This window comes from Protopterus annectens, chromosome 3.part1, assembly GCF_019279795.1.
Source record: "Protopterus annectens isolate FY-2018-M chromosome 3.part1, PAN1.0, whole genome shotgun sequence".
Taxonomy (NCBI): domain Eukaryota; kingdom Metazoa; phylum Chordata; order Ceratodontiformes; family Protopteridae; genus Protopterus; species Protopterus annectens.
Genome location: NC_056732.1, coordinates 1,292,014,421 through 1,292,041,920, shown reverse-complemented (window position 1 = coordinate 1,292,041,920; position 27,500 = coordinate 1,292,014,421). Strand labels below are relative to the sequence as shown.

General features: G+C 36.6%; 1 protein-coding gene across 2 annotated transcripts in view; it reads right to left on the bottom strand.

Annotated features, from left to right (window-relative positions):
* Window positions 1–27,500, bottom strand: part of LOC122798420 (prostate stem cell antigen-like) — a 222,868-nt gene that overhangs the window by 1,001 nt on the left and 194,367 nt on the right. The window contains exon 4 of one of the 2 annotated variants that reach the window (XM_044067340.1): window positions 7,718–10,140. The exons of the other annotated variant lie outside the window; for it this stretch is intronic. Within the exon in view, the coding sequence (XP_043923275.1) occupies window positions 9,935–10,140 (206 nt within the window). The 3' untranslated portion in view covers window positions 7,718–9,934. Of the gene's footprint in view, window positions 1–7,717; window positions 10,141–27,500 lie in introns of those variants that run through there. 2 annotated transcript variants of the gene reach the window in all.

Genomic DNA, 27,500 nt, shown 5'->3' with positions numbered 1-27,500 from the left:
TTTTTTTATATTTTTCACGGTCTCTCAAAACTGTGATGTATGGAACTGAAGATCTATGAAAGTTTGCAATTTCAAACAAGTGCTTTGCAGATGGATGTGTTATTTGCAACCCCTGTGGTAGCTTCCTTACCTCAATATAAACTACCTCTGGGGCTGTTGCACCTTGAGAGAAGTGACAAAAACATATCAAAATTACAAACTTTCAGTTACTGACATTCACAGTTCTATACTTGGTACTTTAGAACACTTTCCATGAAGTTTTTAAAATTATAATTCCAGAGTCATAACTTTTTTTACAAGGAAACATTTTCTTACCTTATTTAAGTTTGCTTCATAAAGTGCAAATATTTAATTTGGGCAACAGCTTTCCTCCCTCCTCCTCAGTGCACACTTATAAAGATATCTACCTTCTCCTGCATTTTTATATATTTTTATGCATTTTCAAGTATTCTAAACCCTGATACCTATGCAATGTTATTATAACTACAGACTTTTACTTACTGCTTAACAAGAAGATCAGGAGAGCTAGGGTTAAGAAAAATAGTCCGGTAGTTCACACAGAGTGTTAAGCCTATAAGCTAGTTTCGGTGGTACAGGGTTTAATTCCCAGAGTCCTCATATGTCTACTGTGGTGTCCTTTGCCAAATCACTTAATCAGACATTGCTTCTGAAAAGGGGATGCGTGTCCTGTGGGCCTGTCTGCTTAGTACATGGATGCTACTAAAATTCAGCAATCATGTGTTGATAAACACATTTATTTGAATCACAGATAATTAAGAAATGGTCTGCACTGCCAAAGAAATGCAATTACTAAGAATGTGCTAGAGAAGGTAAGCATTTTTCTGTATATGTGCAGACTTTAGATTTAATTGTAATAAGTATAAAAAGGAGGGCATGCAGTCTTTTATCTAGTACTGAGCAAGATGGTGGTGACAAAGTTTCATGCAAGGATATAAGTTGATGACTAAAATAAGAGTTTTACTATGTTTCTGGGAAACATACTTCCCAAAAATGAGTCACTGAATCATGGTTCATTAATGCATCCTTAAATTTTATTTAAATATTATACTCAACATTTTCAGACAAAATACCTGTCAGGAAATTAGCTGATGCCATGCTAAGGTGCATTATGACTAAATGAAGTCTTCTTAGTAGTGGTAAACTATACTTTCTACTGATAAAAAAATCTTTACAGCAAAGACAAAACTTAACTTGAACATGCTACCATTAATACTCCAGTGGTGAGTTTCTGACTTTATCTTTTCTAAATGGCACGTTTCTCATACTAGCATAATATAGCAACATAGCTGCACAGTACAATTATAACTCCAGTATTATGGCCATGGATATGAAGCCTGCATAGTGTGCACTTTGCTGGAAATATGGGAGAACCTATTGAATGGACTTTTTCTGACATTATACCTATGAGACACTGTTTGCGAAGAGTGTATGAGCATGATCACAGCTGTCATTGTATGCAGGAGGAGACAGGGACACGGCCAAGATGAAAGCAAATATCCTGTTAAGCTTTCTTAAAGAAACCTCATGTAAAATAATGTCCTTCATGTTTATCAACTGTCATCTAGCAAGGAATAAAATATGTACATTAAACGTTCTACCATAATACATGTCTACCCGTCATCTTTTACAGAGTGAGTGGGCTGTATATTATTTTACAGAAAAGCACAGATTTTTCTTTATGTAAAAAAGTGAATTTGGCCATATTACTTTTGGCCTCTAAATGTTTTTTTCTTTGACCCTAACTATCATGATGAACATTTTTTAAATTAAAACTGAACTGGTAGATGTCATTCAATAACAGAAAATGACTACATTCTTAAAAGTCCATTTACTTATGCTTCCAATACTGTTGTTGACAACTGCAGATGTTTACAAATGACAAGTTCTGTAGTGAAGTTACACTTTTCCACATCTTTGTTAGCTCAGATCTGTAGATACTGTAACTGCATTAAACTTATATAGGCTGACACATTTAACATCAGAACAGTCTATGAGGTAGCATAGTTACTTCACATTAACTAAAAGAAATTTGACATGAGTCTGGCAGCTAGAGTACAGGGTTAGCTGCAGATTTTGTGGTACAGGGTTTCATGCATTAATTTGCCTAGTGTGTGACCCTGAGCAAGTTACTTAACTAGAAAGTGTTTGGAGGGAACTGATAATTTGGGCAACCCTCCTCAATGGTCTTCAGTACTGCAAGCTTAATAACAACCTTTGGAGGGAAGACCTTATTGAGTTAAACATGGTACCATGTCAGTTTAGAGGTATTCATTGTCAAAACATCATCTTTGGAAAAGATGAGTATTAGAGGACTCATTTTAGCATATGAATACATCATAACTACTGGACAATACACTCCACATGATAAGAGTTGTAAAACCAGAAGGAGTTCCTGTCTTGGTGGGTTGTTGTGCTAATAACTGAAGCATCTGTGTTCAGCCTTTCCTGCTTCATAGACACTAAGACTGAAGCCCTGATCATACATTTACAGTACACTGTTGGCTGCTAAATTCTATGTCTCTCCAATTCAGAGTTTTAAAAGCAGAACGGGTTCCTCTTGTTGCATCTTGGTGTGCTAATAATTCAAGTTTCTTTGTTCAGCCTTACATGCTTCAAAGGTACCAGGACTGAAGCCTTGAACAAGCAGTTACAGCTCAATATTAGTTGTTAAATTCTAAGTAAGGAAACCATCCACAATGTTACTCATCTCCCTGTACTGCTGTCTACATGGTTCTTGCTCTCTCTCCCATGCACTTTACCCTTTTCTCTCTTTGACATCTGGACATTTCTCTATTCTACACATTTGCCTACCTTTCTAACACTATCTCCTGCCTGTTGCTTACTTTTTTTACACTAGTCTCTGCAACAGTACTGTCTGTATTAACTTCCCCTCTTTCACTTTTTCTTTGCCTGTTAGCCTTTCACCATTAATGTACACACTCTGACCTCAATATCCTTTCTGATTCTTCATCTGCTGGCCCTCTTATAGAATGGCTCTGTCTCTGATTGGGTTATTTCTGTCCCCTAACTATTACTCCTGGTCTCTCAATGATCAATTCTTTCTTCTGCCATCTTTCTCTCTACTTATCGCTTTAAAAAAGTTGTATCTGACTGTGTCCCCCCACTCTTCTATCTCTCCCTTAATATAAACATGAACCTTGCTCTTATAAGCAAAGCCATACTAATGACCTCTCAGTATCTCCTGCATTTAAACCTATTTAGTCAAATGTCTTCAGTGTCACAGTTCTATACTTCTGTATTATGTGCATATTTCACTGAACTCCAGAGTAACCAACTTATATATTTATTCATTGTGCTCATACCTTCCCCCAACTTCTGCTAATTCACTTCATTACCCTCAATTTTGTTTGGTAATTAACCTCTGCTGTCCTACTTCATCCATTTGACTACACTCCACTGTTTTCTGTAACTCCATATGCCCAGCTGAAGTACACACCCACTGCCTGATGCTTACTCTTGTGTTGCTGCCCACTTTACAACCTTACTCTGACGACATATCCCTCTTCACTCATCTACTGTGGGTGGCATAGACAGTTATTGTTGACTCAGGATATAAATGGTGTATTAATTTGTTTCACTTAAATTTGTCTTTTTTATTGTTCAAATACAAAATGGACACCTAACTGCTGTGTTTGTCTTGCTTGACTGTAACTTTTTGTCTATGCTAATTTAGCACCCACATGGTACATATGGTGTATGTCACATCATTTTGTATGAGCTAAGAGACAGTTCAAATATTTACAATAATCTTATGTGTGTTTACCTTGCTGGGTGAAAGAGTTTGTCTTGTATAGAGGAAGTAGATTAGAAAAAGTCGATTGGACAATAGTGGGCTTAATTCAGCTATATGGGGGACTCTAGTCTCTGGTTTGTAATTCTGAAAGTAATATTCTGACGATGATTACAGGATGCTGCTGTTAAGAATAATTTGAGGTGGCATGGCTTTAGTTTTAAGGGACTAAGTAGGTATTATGGACATTTATACACCTGAAGGGCTTGTCAGGTATATTTGTAAGAAGAATACCTAATAAAGTATTGTTACTATTTAGTAGGCTGGGTTTGGTTCTTTTAGTAACAAGCTTAATGAGGTTTAGGAGGGTTACCAGTATTGTAACATAGATTTCAGAAGTCACAACCAATCAATATCAATGTCACCAGTCATTAGCAAGTTGGGGTGTTTAGCACAACACGGTGTTTTTTAAGAGTATTCTCTAGCAGGACAATCTTGGAGAGAGGAGGTGGTGTATAATACTGTGATAAGTATTTTGCCTATGCCTCCAAGTTTTTCTGTATTAGCTAGTCAGGGTCAGGTTCAGTTGTTGAGCTGATTTTGGCCATTGATTTATATGAGATAAGAGTCTTTCCTGGCAAGTAGTTAAGCCTCTCCACCTTGTCATTCTCCAGGCCTGTTGTCAAAGTGCAGATCATATGTAGAAGTAAGACAGTTCATCTGGGTTTAGTACACAAATGAGAAGAGAAAGGTAATGTTTGCCATGTCCAGTTTCTGATTGCAATGCTGTAACTGCTGACTTGTACATAATTTGCAAGTGATTTCAGATTTTCATAAGAATACCTGTTCACATAACTAAATGGAGGGATTTTAAAGATTAGCTTATTACAGACACTGAAAAATGTACGCATTCTAACAAATGTGGATAGTTTCATATGACTATTTTATGGGGTTACTGGAAATAGCTTTTATTTGGTAAGATAAGCATGACATAAAAACGGGATCAATACATAGAAAAATATTTTTAAAAAGTTACAGGGTTAAACTGGAATTTCTGAATGGAAATAAAAGGAAGGCTTCTCAGATTAAAAACTACATAAGGAACATGAAGACATTTGAAACAACAAAATGGCAACACCATTAGAAAAAGTTAGATTACATGCATACAAATCTCGCAATGGTCTTCAGAGACTAGCAACTAGATCAAAAATCATAAACAAAGGCATACAAATTAAAAGTAATATTTCTCCAAGTTTTGATATTAAGAAATCTTCTGGACTTATCAGCTTTAAACTTTTACTTTCCACTCACATCAAATCCCTCTCTGCAAACTGCTCCAACAATCTTTCCTTTAGTAATGCCTACTTGCTCTCTGGTGTCTTCCTTTTCCACTCTTACTAATACCCTTCCATATCCCTCCTCTTTACATATTACGTATCTTACACTGCTTTGTAATTATTCTTTCGCTCTTCTCCTGAAAACAATCATTGTGGTATGTCAATATTATTTTCATGCTGTATATTATATTTTATGTATTGTCTACATTTTTTCTTTTTCTTTTTATTGTTAGAGTGTGTAATTTTGTGGAATTTTTCTCCTCTGGCCTCCCCTGAAAAGAGGTTTTGTACAGCCTAGTTGGACCATTCTAATAATAAAACATAAGTAAATAAATACATTTAGAAGATGTGACCTATAACCTGTACAATTCAATTGAAAAACAAACAACTCTATTAGGGGAAAATATAAAAACTAAAAAATGTGGGAAAAGTTTTGAAATGATTTATTGTGGTTTCATTTTTTTATATCACAAAAAACTGGCATTTTAACAGGGCTGTGCAAACTTTTTATATCCACTGTGCATTGTAAACCATCTCACATGAGTAAGTGAAACTTTTTTTTAAATCAATATCACAAGTTGAAATCACATATCATATTAGACGCTCGAAAGAAAATAAGGCAACAGCTTTGGATAGTCTAATTCCATAGCTTTATAAAGGATTGCCTCATAATGTTGTTAATCTTTTGAAAAAGGCTTTTGATCTTTGATCCATCCCGCTTAGAAATATATTATTATTTCTTGAATTTTAAATCAAAATAAAAAGTCAGAAATGTGCAGTTTATATAGACTAATTTTACACTAAACACTGATTACAATATATATGTCTAATTTATCAAGTAGACTGAAAAAAGATTACATTATTTAATAAATATCAAACTAGATTTATGACTTAATGACAACACAGTACAGTACATTATAAAAAATAAGTCTAATACAGTAGGCAAATAAAGAAAAAAAACTAAAGATGGTTATGGTTAGTCTATATGTAGCAAAAGATTTTAATTTTTTGAATTCGTTGAATTGGACTTATCTATTTAAAGCTTTACAATATATGCATTTGTTAAATTTATTGACTTCCTATCTTATTTTTGCACCAGTTCTAAATGTTATGTTAACATGATCTCTGTTTTTGTTACAAGAGATAAATATTAAAAAGGCACAAAACAAGGCGGTACTTTGCCACCATTATTATCTAATATTGCCATTGAACCTTTTACAAACGTCATAAGATCCACTAATGAAATAAAATGGGTTGAGATAAGACATATCTATATCTGTGGCAACCTAGTTTTTACTTTCCACTTTGAGGGAATGTACCTTGTGGAAGTGAGGGGTCCTCCTCCACATATGACCCATTACATACCCCTCCCCAGCCAAATATGAGCAGCTACGGCTGTGGAGAAAAGGACACAATGTTAAACTCCCCTGATGGCTGTATAAATGATTGTCTTTCTCAGTTTACGCTCATCCTGATGAAGGGGAACAAATGGGTCTTAGGCTGGGGGGTGGTAGTTGACAGACAGTGGAATAAAAACAAAAAAAAATCCTCATTATGAGGGATGCTGGTGAGAGCACAAACCACCTCTGTGACTGCCTGTATGATGGTTTCACTGATCACTTCTCATTCTCCCACTGAGGACTCCCCAGCTCCACAGTGACAAGGAATGAAATGGGCTCATGACTGACAGCAGATGCTTGATGATCAGCAGGCAGACAGAGAAAAAGCATCACAGAAAAATAGTAACTTCTCTTTCATCAAACTCTCTGCTTTTCATTTTTGTTGGTCCTCTCCTCCCCAACTATTATTCCCTTTCTTCCTTTTTTCCATTTTGACAGACCTTGAACCTGCCTCTTACAGTGTTTAGGAGGAGCTTGTTCTTCTCTTCCCCCATTTCACCTTTGCTTATTTTCCCTCTTTCTTTTCTCTTTTTAGTCTTCATTTTCTTTCTCCATAGGCTCATACAATACTCATACAGTATACCTCTCACAAACAGAATGAAAAATACAGTGAGAATTGGAAATTAACTGTATTTTTAAATATATTATTAATCATTTTTATATAGCTCTTTCTTCATATTTGCTCAAAAGTTTGTGTGTGTGTGTGTGTGTGTGTGTGTGTGTGTGTGTGTGTGTGTGTGTGTGTGTGTGTGTGTGTGTGTGTGTGTATCTTTGGAAAAAAATATAAAAAAATCCTGTGGTTGTCCTCTAGCAGAAAAAACACAAAGACGTTACAACATAGACATGATGTAATTTTTATTGGATAAATATTGGTTTTGCAATACATGTATCTGTAAAATTTATGAACATAGACCATAACTGATACATGCAAATAACATTATAAACAGCAGACAAATTATCTAAATATGTGGTTACATAACTATAACAGAATTGAATATGCATAAATATCAGGGATCTCTAAAACTGACAAAGGTCAAAATACCATTTTACTAATATTCTTAGGATATTAAAATATCTTTGGATATTAAAACACTAAATGTCACGTTCCCCTTTTAGAAGGGGGTAAAAAAAATATATATATATATATATATATATATATATATATATATATATATATATATATATATATATATATGTGTGTGTGTGTGTGTGTATGTGTGTATTTGGATAGATACATATTTAGATAGATAGATAGATAGATAGATAGATAGATAGATAAATAGATAGATAAATAGATAGATGTATATCTGTGAGTCAGGCCAACAGACTTTATATACAGCAACACTAAGGTGACATTCTTCTCTTTCATCTCTCTAATTCCACTTGTAGGATGCTGCAAGAATTTGGATACCAGTAAAGTCAAGGAAGATTTATGCAACATATGTTATTCCTAGATTTATAAAGGTGCATAGACTAGCTTAGACCAATAATGTTAAATAAGATTTCCATCAGTTTCGCTCATCCATTTCTATGATACAGTTATTTGCGTTAGCTATTAACACTGTTTAGTTAAAGTGTTATTACTGCAAAAGAAGCTAAGACCTGTCTTGTTAATCAGTATGGTTACTTATCTCTAATCCATATGCTTATTAAAGATTCAGAACCACATAAAAGACTAAAATGAACAAAATACAATTACAAACATAGCATACAAGATTATGATCAACTCTTGATCATAACCAGCGTATTATGTGTTTGAGACATGGATGTCAGGAAAGTCAGCTTGAACAAGGCCGCTCTTCATTGTCTTCTACCCCACCTCCTACCACCACTGACCCAAAGCCTATCATACAATGTAAATCATTTTTAGTAACTTGATACACTGCTCCTGGAAGCTGACATTTTGCATTAGTATCTTTTTTCTTTTTAAAAATTTGGTATAAGATCTGCAATTAAATTTAATAGTAATGCATATCAAATGTATAGCACAACATATTTTGCAGTAAGCCAAACTCTGTATTTGACACATTTTGATATTGACACTTGCTGACTTAGTTGTCTGAGGGTGCTACAAAAGGCAGATCCCTGAAGTACGTCTTGACTTTCAAGGGAACTTAAAGTGAAATAAACAGGTGTTTCACATAACTAAGAGACTATGACTTGCCCTTCTGGTCCATTTTAAGCCTAGTCACTAACCCCAAAGGTAAAAATCAAACCCTGCCCCTTGTGTCTGTATGGAATAATGCCAACTCCCAACCTTAAATGAATAACACATGGCTGTTATAATGTATAGTTTAGAGAAAGTAAGAACAGATATGTTGCAGAATTATACATTCATATCTCATTGTTACATGATATCACGCACCAAGTCTCTCCACACAGCAATCAGCTGCCATTAGAAATTCTTGTAATTATCATCGCTCCACTTTTATTTTTTCTGGTTGATTAGTAGCCTTTTTTGTCAGTCTTATTTTATTATTCATTTATTTTTGTTGATGTAGTATGTTGCTTACTTTCTTATTTATTTTTGAGTAATGCGAATACTGATTTTTTTGTCAGTTTTCATAACTTAGTGGAATCCAAGGAAAAAAAAAACTAAATGTGATATGTGAATTAGAAAATACCAACCTGAGTACATCAAAGCACAAGGAGGCAGAAAGATTAAGCATTAACACTCACACACAAAGGAGTATTAAAAAAAGCATACTACAAGACTTAAGGCTACTGTATCTTAAGTACTAGAGGAGGGTTAACACTTGGGGACTGGGAATACCTCTCAACCTCTTGTGGCAAATGTTCTGGACAAAGCTAAAAAGAATGAGATAAACTTAGAAAAATGCTACAATAACATGCACTTTCTGAAAGATTTGAAATCCAAGACTCAAATATTTGTTTGTCATTATTTATTGATTTCAATCTTAAACAATTTGTCAGAAAACTACAAATTTTATAACCATCCAAAGAATGCCATGAGGCAAAAATATGGACATTCTGTAAAATTCTAGACAGATGAGTGGTAAGCACTTGGGTAAAAAAAACAAAGCAGGAAACATAAACAAGCATAACTCAGGAACTTTTTTTCAGGAAATGAAGTAACAAAAAGATGTGTTGGTGAAAAATGGAAGGCAGGAAAAAGGATAAGGGAAGAAATGATGACAAAGGCTGATAAAACAGTTCTTATGATCAAAATGTAAGTTCTTTCCATGGAAGCCTTTTAAGGGCTCCTGGGTTGCTTTGGTTATATGTTTAATATTGCATGTAATGTGTTGCTAATTAATTCACTTCTACAAATACTTTTGTTTGAAATATAGTTTTGTATTTTTGTTAGTATGACTCAAATAATTTTGGAGATATAAGAAACAATGCTAAACTGGATTATTTGGTTTCAAATTTACAGAAGAAAATAATGTACACGTTTGGCTGAATCAAAATATAAATTCTAAAACACTGAAAATGGCACATGCTGCAGCTGCAACCAACTTGCAGTTAATATTGACACTCATTGCTGAATTGCAAAAATCCTTCCTACAGCAGGTTATTTTAAATATTTTGGTGGTGTAGACAGTACTTTCATCGACTTTTACTTCTACACAAATAGGAGCGCAACTTTTTATAATATGAGTTTTGTTACCTGAAAAATACAATAGAAAAATTAAGAAGTGTTACTACCGTCCTGAACCATACAACAATATTTAAGTAAATATATAAATAAAAATGCAAACCAAAATAAAATGAGTTTTGTATTTTATCTCTGTCTCTTAAAACTATGAAGTATGGAGCTGAAAATCTGTGAAAGTTTGAAATGCTAAACTAGTGCTTTTGTAGAGGGGTGTGCCACTTTACAACCCCAGTGGTTGCTTCCTTTCCTCTGTATAAACTACCCCTGGGACTGCTACACCTTTGAAAAAATGACAAAAAATATTTTTATCAAAATTACAAACTTTCAGTTACTGCCATTCACAGTTTTGTACTTTGCACTTTAGTGCACTTTCCATGCATGTTTAGAAATAGTAATCACAGAGTCACAACTATTTCCAGACAAGGGACAATTGTTTTACCTCATGTAAATTTTCTTCATAAAGTACAAATATGTAATTTGAAAAATGCTTTACTCTTCCCTCTTCCTCAGCACACACATTTAATGAACAATATCCATCTTCTCCTCCATTTTTACATATTTTTTATATATTTGTATACATTTTTAAAGTATTCTAAACCAAGATACCTCTACAATCCTATTGCAATCAGAGATTTTTATTTACTCCTTAACTAGAAGATCAGGATATTCAGGGTTAAGAAAAGTAGTCTGGCAGTTGGCACCAAAGGTTATGGCTGTGAGCTACAATTCCTGTGGTACAAAGGGTTGATTCTCACAGCCCTCATGTGTCTACTGTGTGACTCTGGCCAAACCACTTAATCTGACACTGCTTCTGAAAAGGGACTGTCTGTCTTTTGCACTGACCTGATTAACAAATGGGTGTTAGTAAAATCAGCCATCATGTGTTGATAAACACATTTATTTGAGTCACAGTTCACTTGAACTACAGAATAGGTCTACATTGTCCAGAGAAAGGCAGTTACTTACAACGTGCTAGAAAACTAAGCACTTTTCTATATATGTGTAGATGTCAGACTTAACTGTAATCAATAAAAAGCAGAGCATGCAGTCTTCCACCTAGGACTGAGCAAGACAGTCGTGACAAAGTTTCATCCAAAGATATATGTGGATGACTAAAATATGAGTTTTTCTATGTTTCTGGGGAACATTTTTCCCAAAAATGAATCACTGAATCTTGCTTCATCAGAGTTCCCTTAAACATTATTTTAATATTATATGCATGGTTTCAGGGAAATCATGGTCAGACAAATAACTCATACCATGCTGAGTCACATTATGACTAAATGAAGTCCTCTTAGTAGTGGTACACCATATATGAAAAAAAAATCTTCACAGCAAACACCAAATTTAATTTGAACATGCTACCATTAATACTCCAGCATTGAGTTTCTGCCTTTATTTTTTCTAAATGGCACTTTTCTCATACTAGCATAACATAGTAACAAAGTTGCACATTACAATTATAACTACAGTAGTACTGCCATGGATTTGAAGCCTGCATAGTGTGTCCTTTGCTAGAAATATGGGGGAACCTATTTTTCTGATATTTTACCTATAGGGGACTGTTTGTGAAGAGTGTATGAGCATAGTCACAGTTGTCATTGTATGCAGGAGGAGACAGGGGCAGGGCCAAGATGGAAGCAAATATCCTGTTATGATTTCTTAAAGAGACCTCATGTAAAATAAATAATGTCCTCCATGTTTATCAAGTGTCTATCCAACAAGGAATAAAATATGTATACTAAACATTCCACCCTATTAAGTGTCTACCCACCATATTTTACAGAGTAGGTAGGATGTATATTATTTTATGGAAAGGCATAACATTTTTTATGCAGAAAAAGACAATTCGGTTATATTATTTTTGGCCAATAAACAATTTTGACTGTAACTATCTTAATGAACATTTTTAAATAAAAATTTAACTGGCAAATGACATACAATAACAGAAAAGGATAACCTTGCTAAAAGTCCATTTACATGTGCTTCCAATACTGTAGTGACAACAATTGCAGATGTTTACAAATTATAAGTACTGTGGTGAAATAATATTTTTCTACATCTCTGTTAGTTCAAATCTCTAGAAAATGTAATTTCATTAAACTTATAGAGGCTGCAACATTTCACATCAGAAGAGTCTACGAGGGGAAAAGTTACTTGACTTTACATTAGTTAAAAGAAATTTGATATGCCAGGCAGTTGGCATAGAGGGTTAACATGAGAGTTGTAGTTGTTAAGGACAGGGTTTGATACATTAATTTGCCTGCTGTGTGACCTTGAGCAGTTTACTTAACTAGAAAGTGCTTGGAGGCAACTAAAAATTTAGGCAACTCTCCTCAATGGTCTCCTGGACTGCAAGTCTAGAACAACCTATGGAGGGAGGACCATATTGGGTTAAATGTAGTACTGGGTCACTTTTTAAGGGGTTTTGTTGTCAAGATATAATCTTTGTAGAAAGTAAGTATACAGGACACTTTTTAGCATATGAACACATTGTAACTGATAGATATTACAGGTCTCTCCACATTATCCTTCTAAAAACCAGAAGGATTTCCTGTCTTGGTGGACTACTTTTTAATAATTGAAGCCTCTGTGGTCAGCCTTTCCTGCTTCATAGATGACAAGACTGAAGCCCTGATCATACATTCACAGCACACTGCTGGCTACTAAACGTTATGTCACTCCAGTTCACAGAGTTTTAAAAGTAGAATAGGTTCCTCTTGTGGCATCTTGGTGTGCTAATAATTCAAGTTTCTCTGGTCAGTCTTACATGCTTCAAAGATATCAGGACTGGAGCCCTAAATGTGCAGTTACAGATCGGTGTTGGTCATTGTATTCTAAGTAAGGAAACCATCCACAATGTTACTCATCTCCCTGTACTGCTGTCTACATGGTTCTTGCTCTCTCTCTCCTATGCACTTTATGCTTTTCTCTCTTTGACATCTGGGCATTTCTCTACTCTACACATCTTCCCTATCACCTTTCCTAGCACTAGCTCCTGCCTTTTGCTTAATCATTTTACACTAGTCTCTGCAACAGTACTCCCTGTCATACACTTCCCCTCTTTCAGCTTTCCTTTGTCAGCCTCTCACCATTAATGTACACACAGTGACCTCAACATCCTTTATGCTTCTTTTGCTGGTGGGCCTCATATAGATTGGCTATGTCTCTAAATGTGTTAATCCTGCCCCATAACTACTACTCCTATTCTCTCAGTGATTAATTCTTCTCACTCCCATCTTTCTCTCTACTATCTTCTTTTCTCCTTTAACAATTCTAAAATGCTACATCTGAATGGGTTCCCCAACTGTTTTGTCTGTCCCTTAATATTAACTTAGTTTGCTCTTATTTTAGTATAGCAAAACTGTACTAGTGTCCTCTCCTGCATTTAAGTCTACATAGTTAAAAATCTTCAGCCTCACATTTCTTTGCTATATATTTATTCACTTTGCTCACACCTCCCCCCAGCTTCTGCTATTTCACTTCATTACCCTCAATTTTGCTTGATAATTAACCTCTGCTGTCCTATTTCATCCGGTTGACTACACTTCTCTGTTTTCTGTAACTCCATATGCCCAGCTGAAGTACACACCCACTGCCTGATGCTTCCTCTTGTGTTGCTGCCCACTTTGCAACCATAATCTGATGACATATCTGTCTTCACTCATCACTGTGGCTGGCATAGACAGTTATTGTTGACTCAGGATATAAATGGTGCATTCATTTATTTCACTTAAATGCGTGTCTTTTTTATTGTTCAAATACAAAATGGGCACCAAACTGCTGTGTTTAACTTGCTTGGCTGTAACTTTTTGTTTATGCTAATTTAGCATCCACATGGTACATATGGTATATGTCACATAATTTTGTATGAGCTAAGAAACAGTTAAAATATTTACAATAATCTTATGTGTGTTTACCTTGCCGGGTGCCAGAGTTTGTCTTGTATAGAGGCAGTAGATTATAAAAAGTCAACAGGGCAATAGTGAGCTTGATTCAGCTATATGGGGGACTCTAGTCTCTGGTTTGTAATTCTCAAAAGCAATATTCCTGAGGATGATTTATGGATGCTTCTGTTAAGAATAATTTGAGGTGGTATGGTTTTAGTTTTAAGAGACCAAGTCGATATTATGAGGCAGGGATCTATTAAGAAGTTGGGTGAAATTTGCAGTTGAAGAGTTTGTCAGGTATATGTGTTAGAAAAATACCTAAGAGAGTATTCTTACCATTTAGTAGGCTGGGTTTGGTTCTGTTAGTAACAAGATGAGTGAGGTTTATGGAGGTTGTCAGTCTTTGTAACTTAGTTTTCAGAGGCGACAACTCAAGATTAATGTCATCACTTATTAGCAAGTTTGGAGGCTTAGCAGAAGACAGCATTTTGTTTAGTGTATTCTCTAGCAGGGCAATCTTGGAGGGGATGTATAATACTATAACAATTATTTTGCCTATGCCTCCAAGTTTTTTTCTGTATTCTCCAGTCAGGGTCATGTTCAGATGATGTGTTGTTTTTGGCCATTGATTTGGGAGAGATGAGAGTCTTTCCTGAAAAGAAGTTGAGCACCGCCACCTTGTCCTGCTCCAGGCCTGTTGTCAGAGCACAGACCATATGCAGAAGTAAGACAATTCATCTGGGTTTGGTATACAAACGAGAGGAGAAAGTCAACATTTTGCCATGTCCATTTTCTAATCACAATGCTGACTTGCATATAAGTTGCACATCATTTCTGCTTTTCATAAGAATACCTGCTTACATTACTAAATGGAATGAGTTTAAAAATTAGCTTTTTAAAGAAATTGAAAACTTTATGCATTCTAACAACAGTGGATAGTTTAACATAGTTATTTTGTGGGATTATTGAAAATAACTTTTATTTGGTAGGATTAAAGCATGACATAAAAACAGGAACAAATTGAAGGAAGAGCTGAAATATATTTAAAAGAAGATATAAAGCTAAACTGCAACTGCAGAAAGGAAGCTAAACAAAGAATATTAAGACATTGTAAACAATAAAATGGCAATATCATTAGGAAAAGTTAGATTACAGATACAAACACTCCAAAAGGTCATCATTAACAACTAGGTCAAAATCATAAACAAAGCCACACACACTAAAAACTATTATTCCTCCAAGTTTCAAAAATAAGAACTCATCTGAGCTGATTAGCTTTAAACTGGCACCTTTCCACTCACACCAAATCCCTCTCTGCAAACTGCTCCAAAAATCTTTCCTTTATTAATGCCTCATTGCTTGCCCACCTTTTCCTAATTATAACATTTTCCACTCTTATTACTACCAATCCATATCCCTCCTTTTTATATACTAAGTGATCTTACACTGCTTTGCAACTTCTCTTTCTCTCTCTTCTCCTGAAAACAATCATTATACTAAGTCATTAATTTTGCCATGTTGTATTTTATTACATTTTCTGTATTGTCTACATTTTTTTTCCTTTTCATTATTAGAGTAAATAATTCAGCTTTGCTTCCCTGGCTGTCACTGAAAAGTGATTTGCAGTCTAGATGGGCCATCCTGGAACTAAAACACAAGTAAATAAATACATTTAGAAGATATAGTATGGGTCTTTCAAAAACATTATGAAGAATTAAATAATATAGAGAACAAGAATACTGACACTTCTGTTTTAGAAACCTTCTGAAAACTATCTCATGACTAAATTTTTGTTATGAAATTAGTATCGATAGTTGAAATCAAATATCAAATTAAATGTTTGAAAGCAAAATTGGAAGCAGGTTTGGATAGTCTAATTCTAGAGATTTATAAAGGATTGACTTATAATGCTATTAATCTTTTGAAAAAAATGCTTCTGATATTTGATCCATCCTTTTTAGAAATATATAATTATTTGTCCCATTTTAAAACAAAATTAAATTCAGAAATATACAGTTCTTATAAACCAATTTCTTTACTAAATATTGATTACAAAATATATGTCTAATTTATCAAGTAGACTGGTTCATAGGTTCATAGGTTGGTACCAGGCTATCAGCCATAGGGCCTATACAAGCCTAACTATAACAAGTCCTTGGCTATTTCTTCCCACAATATTTACTTCTCTGGACCCCTGTCTAGCAGAGCGACTGATGTGATCCCCGGGGTGAGTTTTCTATCTCCAATCCAGTCGTCAAGGCTACATCTGAAGAGGGCCAAAGAGGTGCTGTGCTTGACATGCATGGGCAGTCTATTCCAGAGTCTGGAGAGTTTCTGGGTCAGGAGCCTTTCCCTCCAGCATGTTTTGTTCATTGCGATGACAAGGTTTAGATCCCTGGAGTGTGTGGCTCTGAGGGATTGGGATTTCTTTAAGTGTAGCATGTCCAACAGCTCTGGGTTTGACATGGCCTTATATGTTAAGCAAAGATCACCTCTGAGTAGACGATATGCGACAGAGTATAGCTGGAGTGGTTTTTGATGGTCAGCATAGGGCATCTGCTTTAGGCCTGTGATTCTTTTAGTGAGGTATTTCTGTGGCCTTTGCAGATGTCTTGAGAGGTACATCCCAAACTGGGTGCTGTACTCTATAATGGGTCTAATGAGGGATGAATACAGTGGGACAATGACATCCTTTTTTCTGGATGAAAAGCCCTTAGTGATGAGGTGTGCCACATAGAAGGATTCCCTGACTGTTGTGGCAATGTGGTTATCGAAGGTGAGACCACTGTCCACCTGTGTCCCTAAGTCTCTTATCACCCTTTCAGTGTTTAGTGTACTGCCACCTATGTGGTAATTCACAGGTACATGTTTTTTTCCCAAAGGGGATAACTATACATTTATTGGCATTGAACTTGAGCCCATGGCTATAGCACCAAGCATCTGTTTCTGTAAGCTGAAAATAGTTTACATTACTTAATAATTGTCAAACAGCATTTATGACTTAATGATAGCACAATATAATATAAAAATAATTACTCTAAAAGAGTAGGCAATTTTAATTGCATTTAATTTAAAGATGTTTATAGATAGTCTATATGCAAAAAACACTTTTAATTCTTTGAATTGAGCGTATCCATTTAAAGCTTTATATATTATAAATATATAAATATTTGTTAAATTTATTGAATTCTTGTCTCATTTTGTCCATATTCTAAGTCTTATGTAATATAAGGCACAAAACAAAGGTGTCCTTTGTCACCATTAATATTCAATATTGCCACTGAGTCGTTTACAAACCTCATAAGATCCAATAATGAAGTAAAATGGGTTGAGATAATACATATCTGCATCAGCATCAACCCCCTTATAACCATTTTGTTTATTGGGTTAGGAGTGTCACATCAACAATGACCATCACCTGGGGCAATGTTCATACTGCCAGGCAGATAGCTTATGTCAACTCAAAATCCATTTCTTTGCAGGTGACATATTATTAATAATTAATGATATTAATCATAACTTGAACACTTTTCTGGATTCCATAAATCTGAGAAAGTTTTTCATTTGAGACTGACCTCTGAAAGAAGTTATTTTAAAAAAACAACAGTCTATGTAACGCAAAGCAAACATTTAGATTAGAATAAATAAATTGACATCTTTAGGCTTAATTCTAACAAATAATTTGAAAGACATATATTTTAGCTGCAAAAGAGAACTGGAATAAATATTATGTTTTATTTGAAAACAAATTACAGTTGATTAAAATGACCTCTGAAAGAAGTTATTTACAAAAACATAATTGTCTATGTAACGCAAATCAAAAATTTACATTAGAATAAAGAAATTAGATGTTTAGGCTTAATTCTGACAAATAATTTGAGAGACATCATACATTTTAGCTGTGAAAGAGAAATGAAATAAATATGTTTTATCTGAAGACAAATTACAGTTAATTAAAAAGATCCTACTTCATAAATTGTTATATAGAATTTAGGCATTTTCATGATTATTAGACACGTTAATTAAAAAAAGTTCAAATAAAATATTTCTAAAAATTTCTTTGACATCCAAATAAGTACAGAATTGCATCAAACACCATATTAGAACTTGGGCAAAGGGATGCATTGGGTTTCCAGGTATTGCATCTTATTCAGTAGCTTCAGTTTTTTAATCATTATCTTATTGATCATACCGTTTTTATGATACTAGATGGAAAGTCATATACAGATGTATTATTCTTATTTTTACACAAGGAATTTCATTAAATGCACGGTTCTAACAACTATTTTACCTAGTATTTAAACAAATATTTATTTACTCAAATGATGAACATTATTGGCTTCCTGTATATCAACAATGCATTTATTTTTATTTATTTATTTAACATTTGTTGACCAGGAAAGTCCAACTAGGACGGAGCCTATTTTCAGCAAGGCCCGGGGAGGAATGCTACGGATGCATGTCTTTGGAAACATTCATAACTGTTTTATACACAGGCATTCAGAAATAAAAAAAAAATATATATATATATATATATATATATATATATATATATATATATATATATATACACATATACACACACACTGTGTGACAAAGTTTGCAGACGACTGCAAACTGAGCGCCATAGTGGAAAGTGCATCGGACACGGATATCCTTCAGAAGGGACTCACGGAAACAGATAGCTGGTGCCAGAGCCATGGCCTGAAGTTAAACGCCAAAAAATGTATAGTCATACCCTTCGGGAAAAACAAGGTAACCCCAAGCTACCATATAGGTGGCAATCCACTAAGCACAGAAGAGGTTATCAGGGACCTGGGGACCCAGGTTGACAGTGGCCTTTCTTTTGACACTCATGTTGCTAAAGTGGTTAGAAAGACCTTCTACATTGCCCACCTGATCATGAAGGGATTCACATCCAGATCTAGTGAGGTCATTGTTCCCCTGTACTCTTCACTTATCAGACCAATGATCGAGTACAATGCCCCATTCGGGATGTATCTCACCCGACATCTGCAGCAATTGGAGAGACCCCAAAAGTTCCTCACCAAAAGGATAAAGGGACTCCAAAATCTGTCATATGCTGCCAGATTGAAGAAACTCCAGCTCTATTCGTCTGCTCAGAGGTGACATGTGCCTGACATACAAGGCCATGTCCAACCCGGAATTAATGGACATGCTCCATCTCAAAAAATCCAAATCCACCAAAACCACTAGAGCAAGCGACTTAAACCTTAGCACGGATATAAATAGGACATGCTGGAGGGATAGATTTATCACTCAGAGACTCCCTATGCTGTGGAATAAAATCCCGGTCCATGTGAGGCAGAGCACCTCGCTGGCTCTGTTCAAGAGAAATCTTGACCTGTGGATGGGAGATCGTAGGTTTACCCCGGGAATCATCTCTGTGTCACTGCTGGACAGAGGCACAACAAACTAATGGGCACAGTATTTTTTCATATAAGGGGTGGCGTAAGCCACAAAAATTTGGGCTAGGCTTATAAATGCCTTAGGGCAGATAGCCTAGTATAAACCTATGAACCTATGAACCTATGAACACACACACACACACACACACACACACACACACACACACACACACACACACACACACATATATAATTTAAGAATTAGTTTCCTGTTTGTTTGACTAGACATAAATATATTCCAGTGGCACAATTATCTCTGTGTATAAATTAAACCCAAATGATTGAATATTATTTCAAAATATTAGGAAGTATTTGTAAAACTAAATTTAAGGTACCTAATGTTGATAAGGAATCATTTCCCCTTTACTAGCTTATTTGACACAAACTGCTTTGGCCCAATATTTCGACTTTAATAGAAGATTTGCAAAATCATATGAATTACTTTTAACTTCGATTACAAGGAAATAGCAGTTATTTTGTATATGCAGATTTTGTCATCCAATGAATTACAGGAGAAAAAGAAGAATGTGATTTGGAATCATCTGTTTTAACAACCTCTTCTTTGTTCTGGAAAACATTTCTATAGGAATTTATTTGCAGATCTTTTTTATTCTTTATAAGTAAAATGTATAATACCCAGGAAATGTATTGTTGATGGTGTGATAGAATAGTGAGAACAGATTAGAAATGTATTCTTTAGTTGTCAGGGTCTTAATCAGTTTTGGTTAAAAAAGACTTTATAAACACATTGTGGAGTAAACTGACAAGTGTCATTTAAACAAATGGCTAATTTTATTTAACACTCCAACTTCTAAATGTATTCATAAACATAAAAATGCAATTTTATAGAGATTATTACTGATAGTGAAGAAAAGTATTACAAGGAACTGGAAAAGTAATAGATCATCATTATTTCATGAATTTATTTTACTAACTACTGACATGCACCAGAAAGAAATAAGTGCAATAAAAATGAATTAAAAAAAATATGCCTTAATTTGTTACCTATATAAATGAACTGGTCGCAAGAGGACCATTTTTGCAGACAAACCGGGGTAATACTTATTTACAATCAGTTATGCACAAAATGCAGTACATAAATAATTCTAGCACCATATAACTTCCATAATGAAATACATAATGTAGAATATAGCTTACACAGAGGCATAGTGAACAATATTTTATAGTTTCTAACACATTTTATAAAAAAATGTGGATATCCTTTCACAGCGCAATATTACTTTCATATATGCATTTACATAGATGTAGGTCTGACAGGTTTTAAGCTGATATATAATTTGACTAAGTGGCCAGTACTTTTGGAAATGGAGTTTACTATGAATAATCTGCCTTGTCTAACTGACATGCAATTATCTGAACTCAAAACATCTAAAACCTTGGAAGGTCACTATTCAAACCTTAATATTTTAAGGATACGAAACAAAAAAACATATTTTTGCAGTGGAGAAAGCCCCCACACACACACACACTGTCTGATTGCATATACACTAATTCCAAGATCTCACAAACTTGGAGAAGAGGGAGACACTAATAAAAATACATTTACTTTTTATTTGTTCTCCAAATCTAACCACCATGACAAGATGCTAGCACCTTTCAGTGATGATGTTTTAAGTGTCAATCAACTGGATAACAAGCAGAAGGTTTTCCTTGGAAATTACTTATTCTAAATTGCTTAAACAGTTGGGCTTTCATTCATGTTTTTGAAAATTCAAGCAGTTTTAGGTATGTTGTACTTTCTGAGATAAAGCATAATCAGATCAAAGGAGCTACTTTACTAAATGCTTTCTCAGCTATTGCTACTATGTAAGCTATCTTTACTAACTGACAGCCTTCCAGATTTCTTTGATTATAAAGTACAGTTTTGTACCTACCATAAATGTAGATGTTCGAGGATCCACATTGCTGCAGTCCTAACCATTGGGGTAGTCCGCTGTCCAGTCGGCCCGAATACCAAAGTATATGGCTGACGTCGGTCAAGGCGCATTAGACTGATGTCAGGACGTCAGGGTACTAATGCGCATGACCGACGTCATATCCTCAGTCTTTTCTTGCCCCAGATGTCAGAAGACCCTAAAAAGACAAGGCCCAAACCAAAACACCAAAAAGCCCTGCACCAAACATATATACAATATATACAAATGTACAAGAATATATACTAACCCACACCACCACCCCTAAACACAGAGGGGAAGGAGGGAGGGTAAATTGGACTGCAGCAATGTGGATCCTCGAACATCTACATTTATGGTAGGTACAAAACTGTACTATGTTCTTCATCCCACATTGCTGCAGTCCTAACCATTGGGTAGAATCCCAAAGCAGAGGTAAGGGAGGCTGGCAAATCATAAGGAAACAGGAGCTGTCAACATGCCTTGCAAAATAGCTGTGGCAAAACCAGCCCTAGATTTAGAGTAGAGAGGAAGGTGGTAATGCTTAGAGAAAGTATGCACTGAACTCCAAGTAGCTGCCTCCAAAATATCCTTAGTTGCCACCCCTTAGAAATGCTGTTGAAGTGGCAGTAGCCCTAGTGGAATGAGGCCTAATCCCAGCTGGAATCTCCTTGCCATGATGGGAATAACAAAATGAAATGCAAAACCCAATCCACTTAGAAATAGTTTGCTTAGACACAGGCTTGCCCTGAGAACTCAAAGCAAAAGAAACAAACAACTGCTGAGACTGCCTGAAATCCTTAGTCCTGCTTAAATAATAACGCAACTGCCTATGTACATCTAAAGTGTGCAAAATCTTTTCCCCCTTATTTTGGGGATCTGCATAGAAAGTAGGCAAATGAATAGTTTGGTTTAAAGCCACACTAGAAACCACCTTAGGCATAAAGGAAGGATTAGTGCGTAATGATACTCTATCCTTATGGAAAATCAAAAGGGCTCTACTGCCATAAGGGCCTGCAACTCAGAAACCCTTCTTGCAGAAGTAATAGCCAACAAAAAAGCAGTCTTCCATGACAAGTATTTCAATTCAGCAGTAGCCGCAGGCTCAAAAGGTTGTAGAGTAAGTTTTTCCAACACAAAATTGAGATCCCAAGCAGGAGTAGGAGCTCTACGTGGGGTTCTTATATTCTTTGCCCCTCTAAGAAACTGCTTGAACAAAGGATGCGAAAACAATGGTGGGTCACAATCATAGTGAGCTGAAATTGCTGCAGCATGAATCTTAATGGAAGAGAAAGACAAACCTTTGTCCAATAACTCAGTAAGATATTGAAGAGCCACACTCAAATTAGGCTCAGAAATCTCCAAATTCTTTGCTGCACTCCAAAATAAAAATCTCTTCCATTTTTCTCGTACACTTTCCTTGTACTAGGTCTTCTGGCTTCCATAATCACATTTAAAACTTGTTGAGGAAGTTGAGACCTGCTGTGTTTCAAAACAGAATATGCCAGGCTGTTAGATGAAGAGAGTGAAGCTTGACATTGAGCAGGTGACCGTCCTTCTGAGATAACAGATGTGGAATCAAAGGTAAAGGCCATGGAGGCTTCCTTACCAGACTCCTTAGTAGTGGGTACCAGTGTTGACGAGGCCAATCTGGAGCTATTAAAATCATCCTTGGCTTGTCTTGTCTGACCTTTAGGAGCACCTTTGGAAGAAGAGGCAGAGGTGGAAAGGCATACACATGAAGATTTTTCCAACTGAAAGAAAGAGCATCCACTTTCCAAGCTGTGTGATGAAACCCCTTTGTGCAAAACTTTGGCAGCTGGTGGTTTAGTGGAGAAGTGAACAGATCTATGTCTGGAGTTCCCCATGACACTGTCAATTTCTGAAATACATGAAGATCCAGTTTCCACTCGTGGGGATCCATGATTTGTCTGCTTAACACATCTGCTAAGGAGTTCTGTGCTCGGCAGAAACCTTGCCTGAAGAGTTAGTTGCAAGCTGAGCGCAATCTCCCATAAAATCATTGCTTGCCTGCATAGAGGATAAGAATGTGTTCCCCCTTGTTTGTTGATGTACCACATGACAGTTGTGTTGTCTGTTAGAATCAACACCTGCCCTGGAAGAAGTAACTCCTTGAAAGCCATTAATGCAAACTGGACTGCTAACATCTCCTTCATGTTGATATGTAGATGCTGTAGTCTGACAGGCCACTTGTCTTGTATCCACTTTCCATTTAGATGAGCTCCCCAAGCAATGTCCGAGGCATCTGTCGTTAAAATCTGACTCGCCTCTGGCCGGGTCACAGAGAGTCCCTTGTTTAGGTGACATTCCTGAGCCCACCACAAAAATTCTTTTTGAATGCAAGGTATTATTGGAATGACAGTGTCCAAATCCTGGCAGTGCTGTGTCCATACATTTTTGAGATACCATTGCAGCTTCCTCATATGCAGTTTGGCATTGGGAAGCATCAGAATACAAGATGCCATGAACCCTAAGGCTTGAAGGACTGTCCTTGCAGTCAGCCCGGACTGAAGAGATAGTTGATGGAAGTAACTGGAAAGATTCTTTTGTTTGTCCGGGGTTAAAAAGGCCATCTGGGCTGCTGTATTCAGTCTCACACCCAGAAAGCACATGTCTTGAGAGGGTACTAGACTGGACTTTATTTCGTTCACAGAATACCCTAGGCATCTTAGCACTGCTATAACATATTCCAAATGCTGTAGAAGGTCTTCCTTTTCTTGAGCCAGAATCAGGCAGTCATCCAAGTAAGGATAGATTTGAATTCCTTGTAGCCTGAAGTAAGCTATCACTGGAGCCAGAACCTTTGTGAATACTCTGGGCGCAGTAGATAAGCCAAAGGGCAATGCAGAGAACTGATAATGAGAATTTCCAGCTCAAAAACGCAGATACTTTCTGCAACTGAGTCTTATAGGCACATGAAGGTAAGCTTCCTTGAGATCTAAAGTTACCATCCAATGATCTTTGCCCAGCAGAGGTAAAAGCTGTTGTAACGTCAACATTTTGAACTTGGGAATGTCCAGATAAGTGTTGAGGATAGATAAATCCAAAATTGGTCTCCACGTGTTCCCCTTCTTTGGTACTAGGAACAGGCGAGAATAAAATCCTAGGCCCCTTTCTGGTACAGGAACTGGCTGAATGGCCCCTATTTGGAGTAACAAAGAAATTTGCTTGTGAGCCTCTTTCCTTTGTGGAGGAGGAACGTCGGGCATGCCTTTGAAAGGGGGCAAGGTATGGAAATAAAACCTGTAACCGTGGTGAATGATATCCAAAACCCATCTGTCGTGAGTAATTAAATCCCAATTTTCTTTGAAAAGAGACAGTCATCCTCCCAAAGGAGCTGCCAGTCGAGAATGTTCTGGCAGCTGAAAAGGCAGGTCATTGGGCCTGTTTACGAAAGGACTGACCCCTGCCCTCACCAGAAGTCTGAGCAGGAGAACTCCCTGTTCTAGGCCTAAAAGAACCTTGAGCTCTGCCCCTACCACGTCTAGACCTACCCCTAGACTGGGAATCATACGCAGGATATGTCCATCCCTTAGTAGGCCAATTTCTGCTAAACTTTGGAGGCTGCACCTGCAAAAAATCTTTGACAGTCTGCATAGATTTAGCCTTGTCCTCCATTTTCTTTAAAACTGCTTCCACAGGCGAACCAAACAACACATCAGACTGTAAAGGAGCATCCAAAATCCTTGTTTTAACATGCTCAGCTAAATTCTGATCCCTCAACCAAGCGTGCCTGCGAAGAACAGAACCAGTGGCAGCCACCCTCGAGGAGGCCTGCACAGCATCAAAACCACATTGCAAAGAATGCTTACCCACTTGTTCAGACACATGAACTAAATCCAGCAACTCTTTACACTCAATACCTTCCGCCAGAGCATCCACCTTAGATTTCAATTGTGAAAGGAGATAATTCTGATATTTTAGCATGTGAAATTGACAATTCAACGCCCTCATGGCTAAAGTGGAAGAAGTATACACTTTCTTTCCCCATCTATCCAAAGCCCTTGCCTCCTTATCAGAGGGAACAGGATTTTTAACAACAGAGGCCTTAACACCTTTAGGCCCCTGAGAAACAATTTCTGGGTCTGCCCTAGGACTCTTAAAAAGATACTTATGAGCTTCAGGCACCCTATAGTACCTATCAGGTTTAACAGGGGCAGGAGGCAAAGAATCAGGGTTCAGGGAAGCCTCTGCAAAAACATCTTCCACCACATTCAACACAGGAGGTATAGCTAAGGGCCTATGCTGGGGTAAAAACAAGAATTCCCTAAGTCTCTTCCTGGAATCAGAGAAATCTTGGCCTTCCCATTTAAAATGCTCCCTCATGGAATGCAGAGTCTCTGAAAATGAAAAATCCTCAGGAGGAGAAGCTGAAGGAGTGGAATCATCCACATCAGAATCAGAATAATGAGGATACTCCTGCAAGTCTTCAGCCGAAGACTCAGAAGCCTCTGAACACTGTTCAAAACTCTCAAACTCAGGCTCCACCCTAGGCCTCTTATCAGGGGGGGGCATAGAACCTCTAATCATAGTAATCAAATCCTCTGCCATTTTAAGCATATGTTTCTTAGGCACAGAACCTGAAGTGCTAGGAGAAGCCCCCACTGAAGCTAAACTTGGCCTACCTCTCAAGGAAGTCTTGGAAACAGAAGGAGAAGCTCTAACTGCCTTAGGAAGAGAGGGAAGAACAGCTACCTGAGAAGTCCCCTCAGCCTGGCCTACCTCCTGAGAGGGCACATCCTGTAACAGTAAAGTCTCTGCCTGAGACTCCACAGAAACTCCTGGCAAAACCTCTGGCTCCACTGAGCCTTCTAAAGAACCGACGTCCGGGACTGCCGGTTCTTCAACCCTAAACTTTGCTGCTTTGTCCTTGCTTTTTGGAAGCGGCGGCGCCGGAGCATCCGATCCGACGGCATTTTATAATTACAACGCTTCCCAAACACTAACCTGGCACAGTCTAACCTTCTCTTAACAGTGCGTTTGTTAAATCTAGCACAAGAGCGGCATCCAACAACGTCGTGCTCAGGCCCTAAACAAGGTATACACAAAGTATGGTAATCCCTATGAGGTATCTGTTTCCCACAAGAAATACAGTTATTCACTTTTTCTGACATCCGGTTAAATACTGAGGCAAGAAAAAACCAAAATGTTCCCCAACGGGGTACTTAGCCAACTTTGATTCGGTCTGAAACTCCGACTTCAGAAAATTTCAGAACGCCAACCTGCACTCGCAAAACTGCTTCTGCATCGGACCGTGCGGCAAAAAAGACTGAGGATATGACGTCGGTCATGCGCATTAGTACCCTGATGTCCTGACATCAGTCTAATGCGCCTTGACCGACGTCAGCCATATACTTTGGTATTCGGGCCGACTGGACAGCGGACTACCCCAATGGTTAGGACTGCAGCAATGTGGGATGAAGAACATCTAGAGTTTCTTATAAGAGTGTTTCTAAGTTGTAGACAGTAGCTATCACTTAGCAGTTTGAACATTTAAACTGTCAACAAATAGATGGCTCTGTCTTCAAAAGGCAATCATTTGGTTTTTTGTATGGTGAACAAATACTGTCATCTGTTATGGGCTAGGTGAATAACATTAAAGTTTGTAGTAAACATGTATTTTGTGGTGACTGTAATACTATAGTTAGTGGGGTACACTCAAATCTGGGAAGAAGCATTTTAATATAATCCCCTTGTTGCAATGGTCAGTAAATGTGATATTTGTCCAAAACTTTCAGTTAGTTCAGTTGTCTTTCTGTATACTCCTAAGATCATTTTTTTGGTGAAAATGGAAAAAGGAGGAGGGTCCTGTCTTTGGATCTTGTTTTGAACATGTTAATTTAACTTTTTAGGGTATAGTGAATATTTTGCATGTAGAGCTAGGATAATTAATCACTCTTTCATTAAATATACTTTTTGATATTTCAACGTTGTTAGTTTTTCATAAAGATGTAAACATAATGGAATCTTGCTCTACTTAATTATTAAAGGTGAGTGGCTGAGTGTTGCTGTACATGCTACATCTTTCTCCAAATTTCCATTCTTGTACAAGTATCATGATGGCTACAGTGGGGCTCTGTAGTTTGTTATATATTACTGTTTAGACTGATGAATCTCAT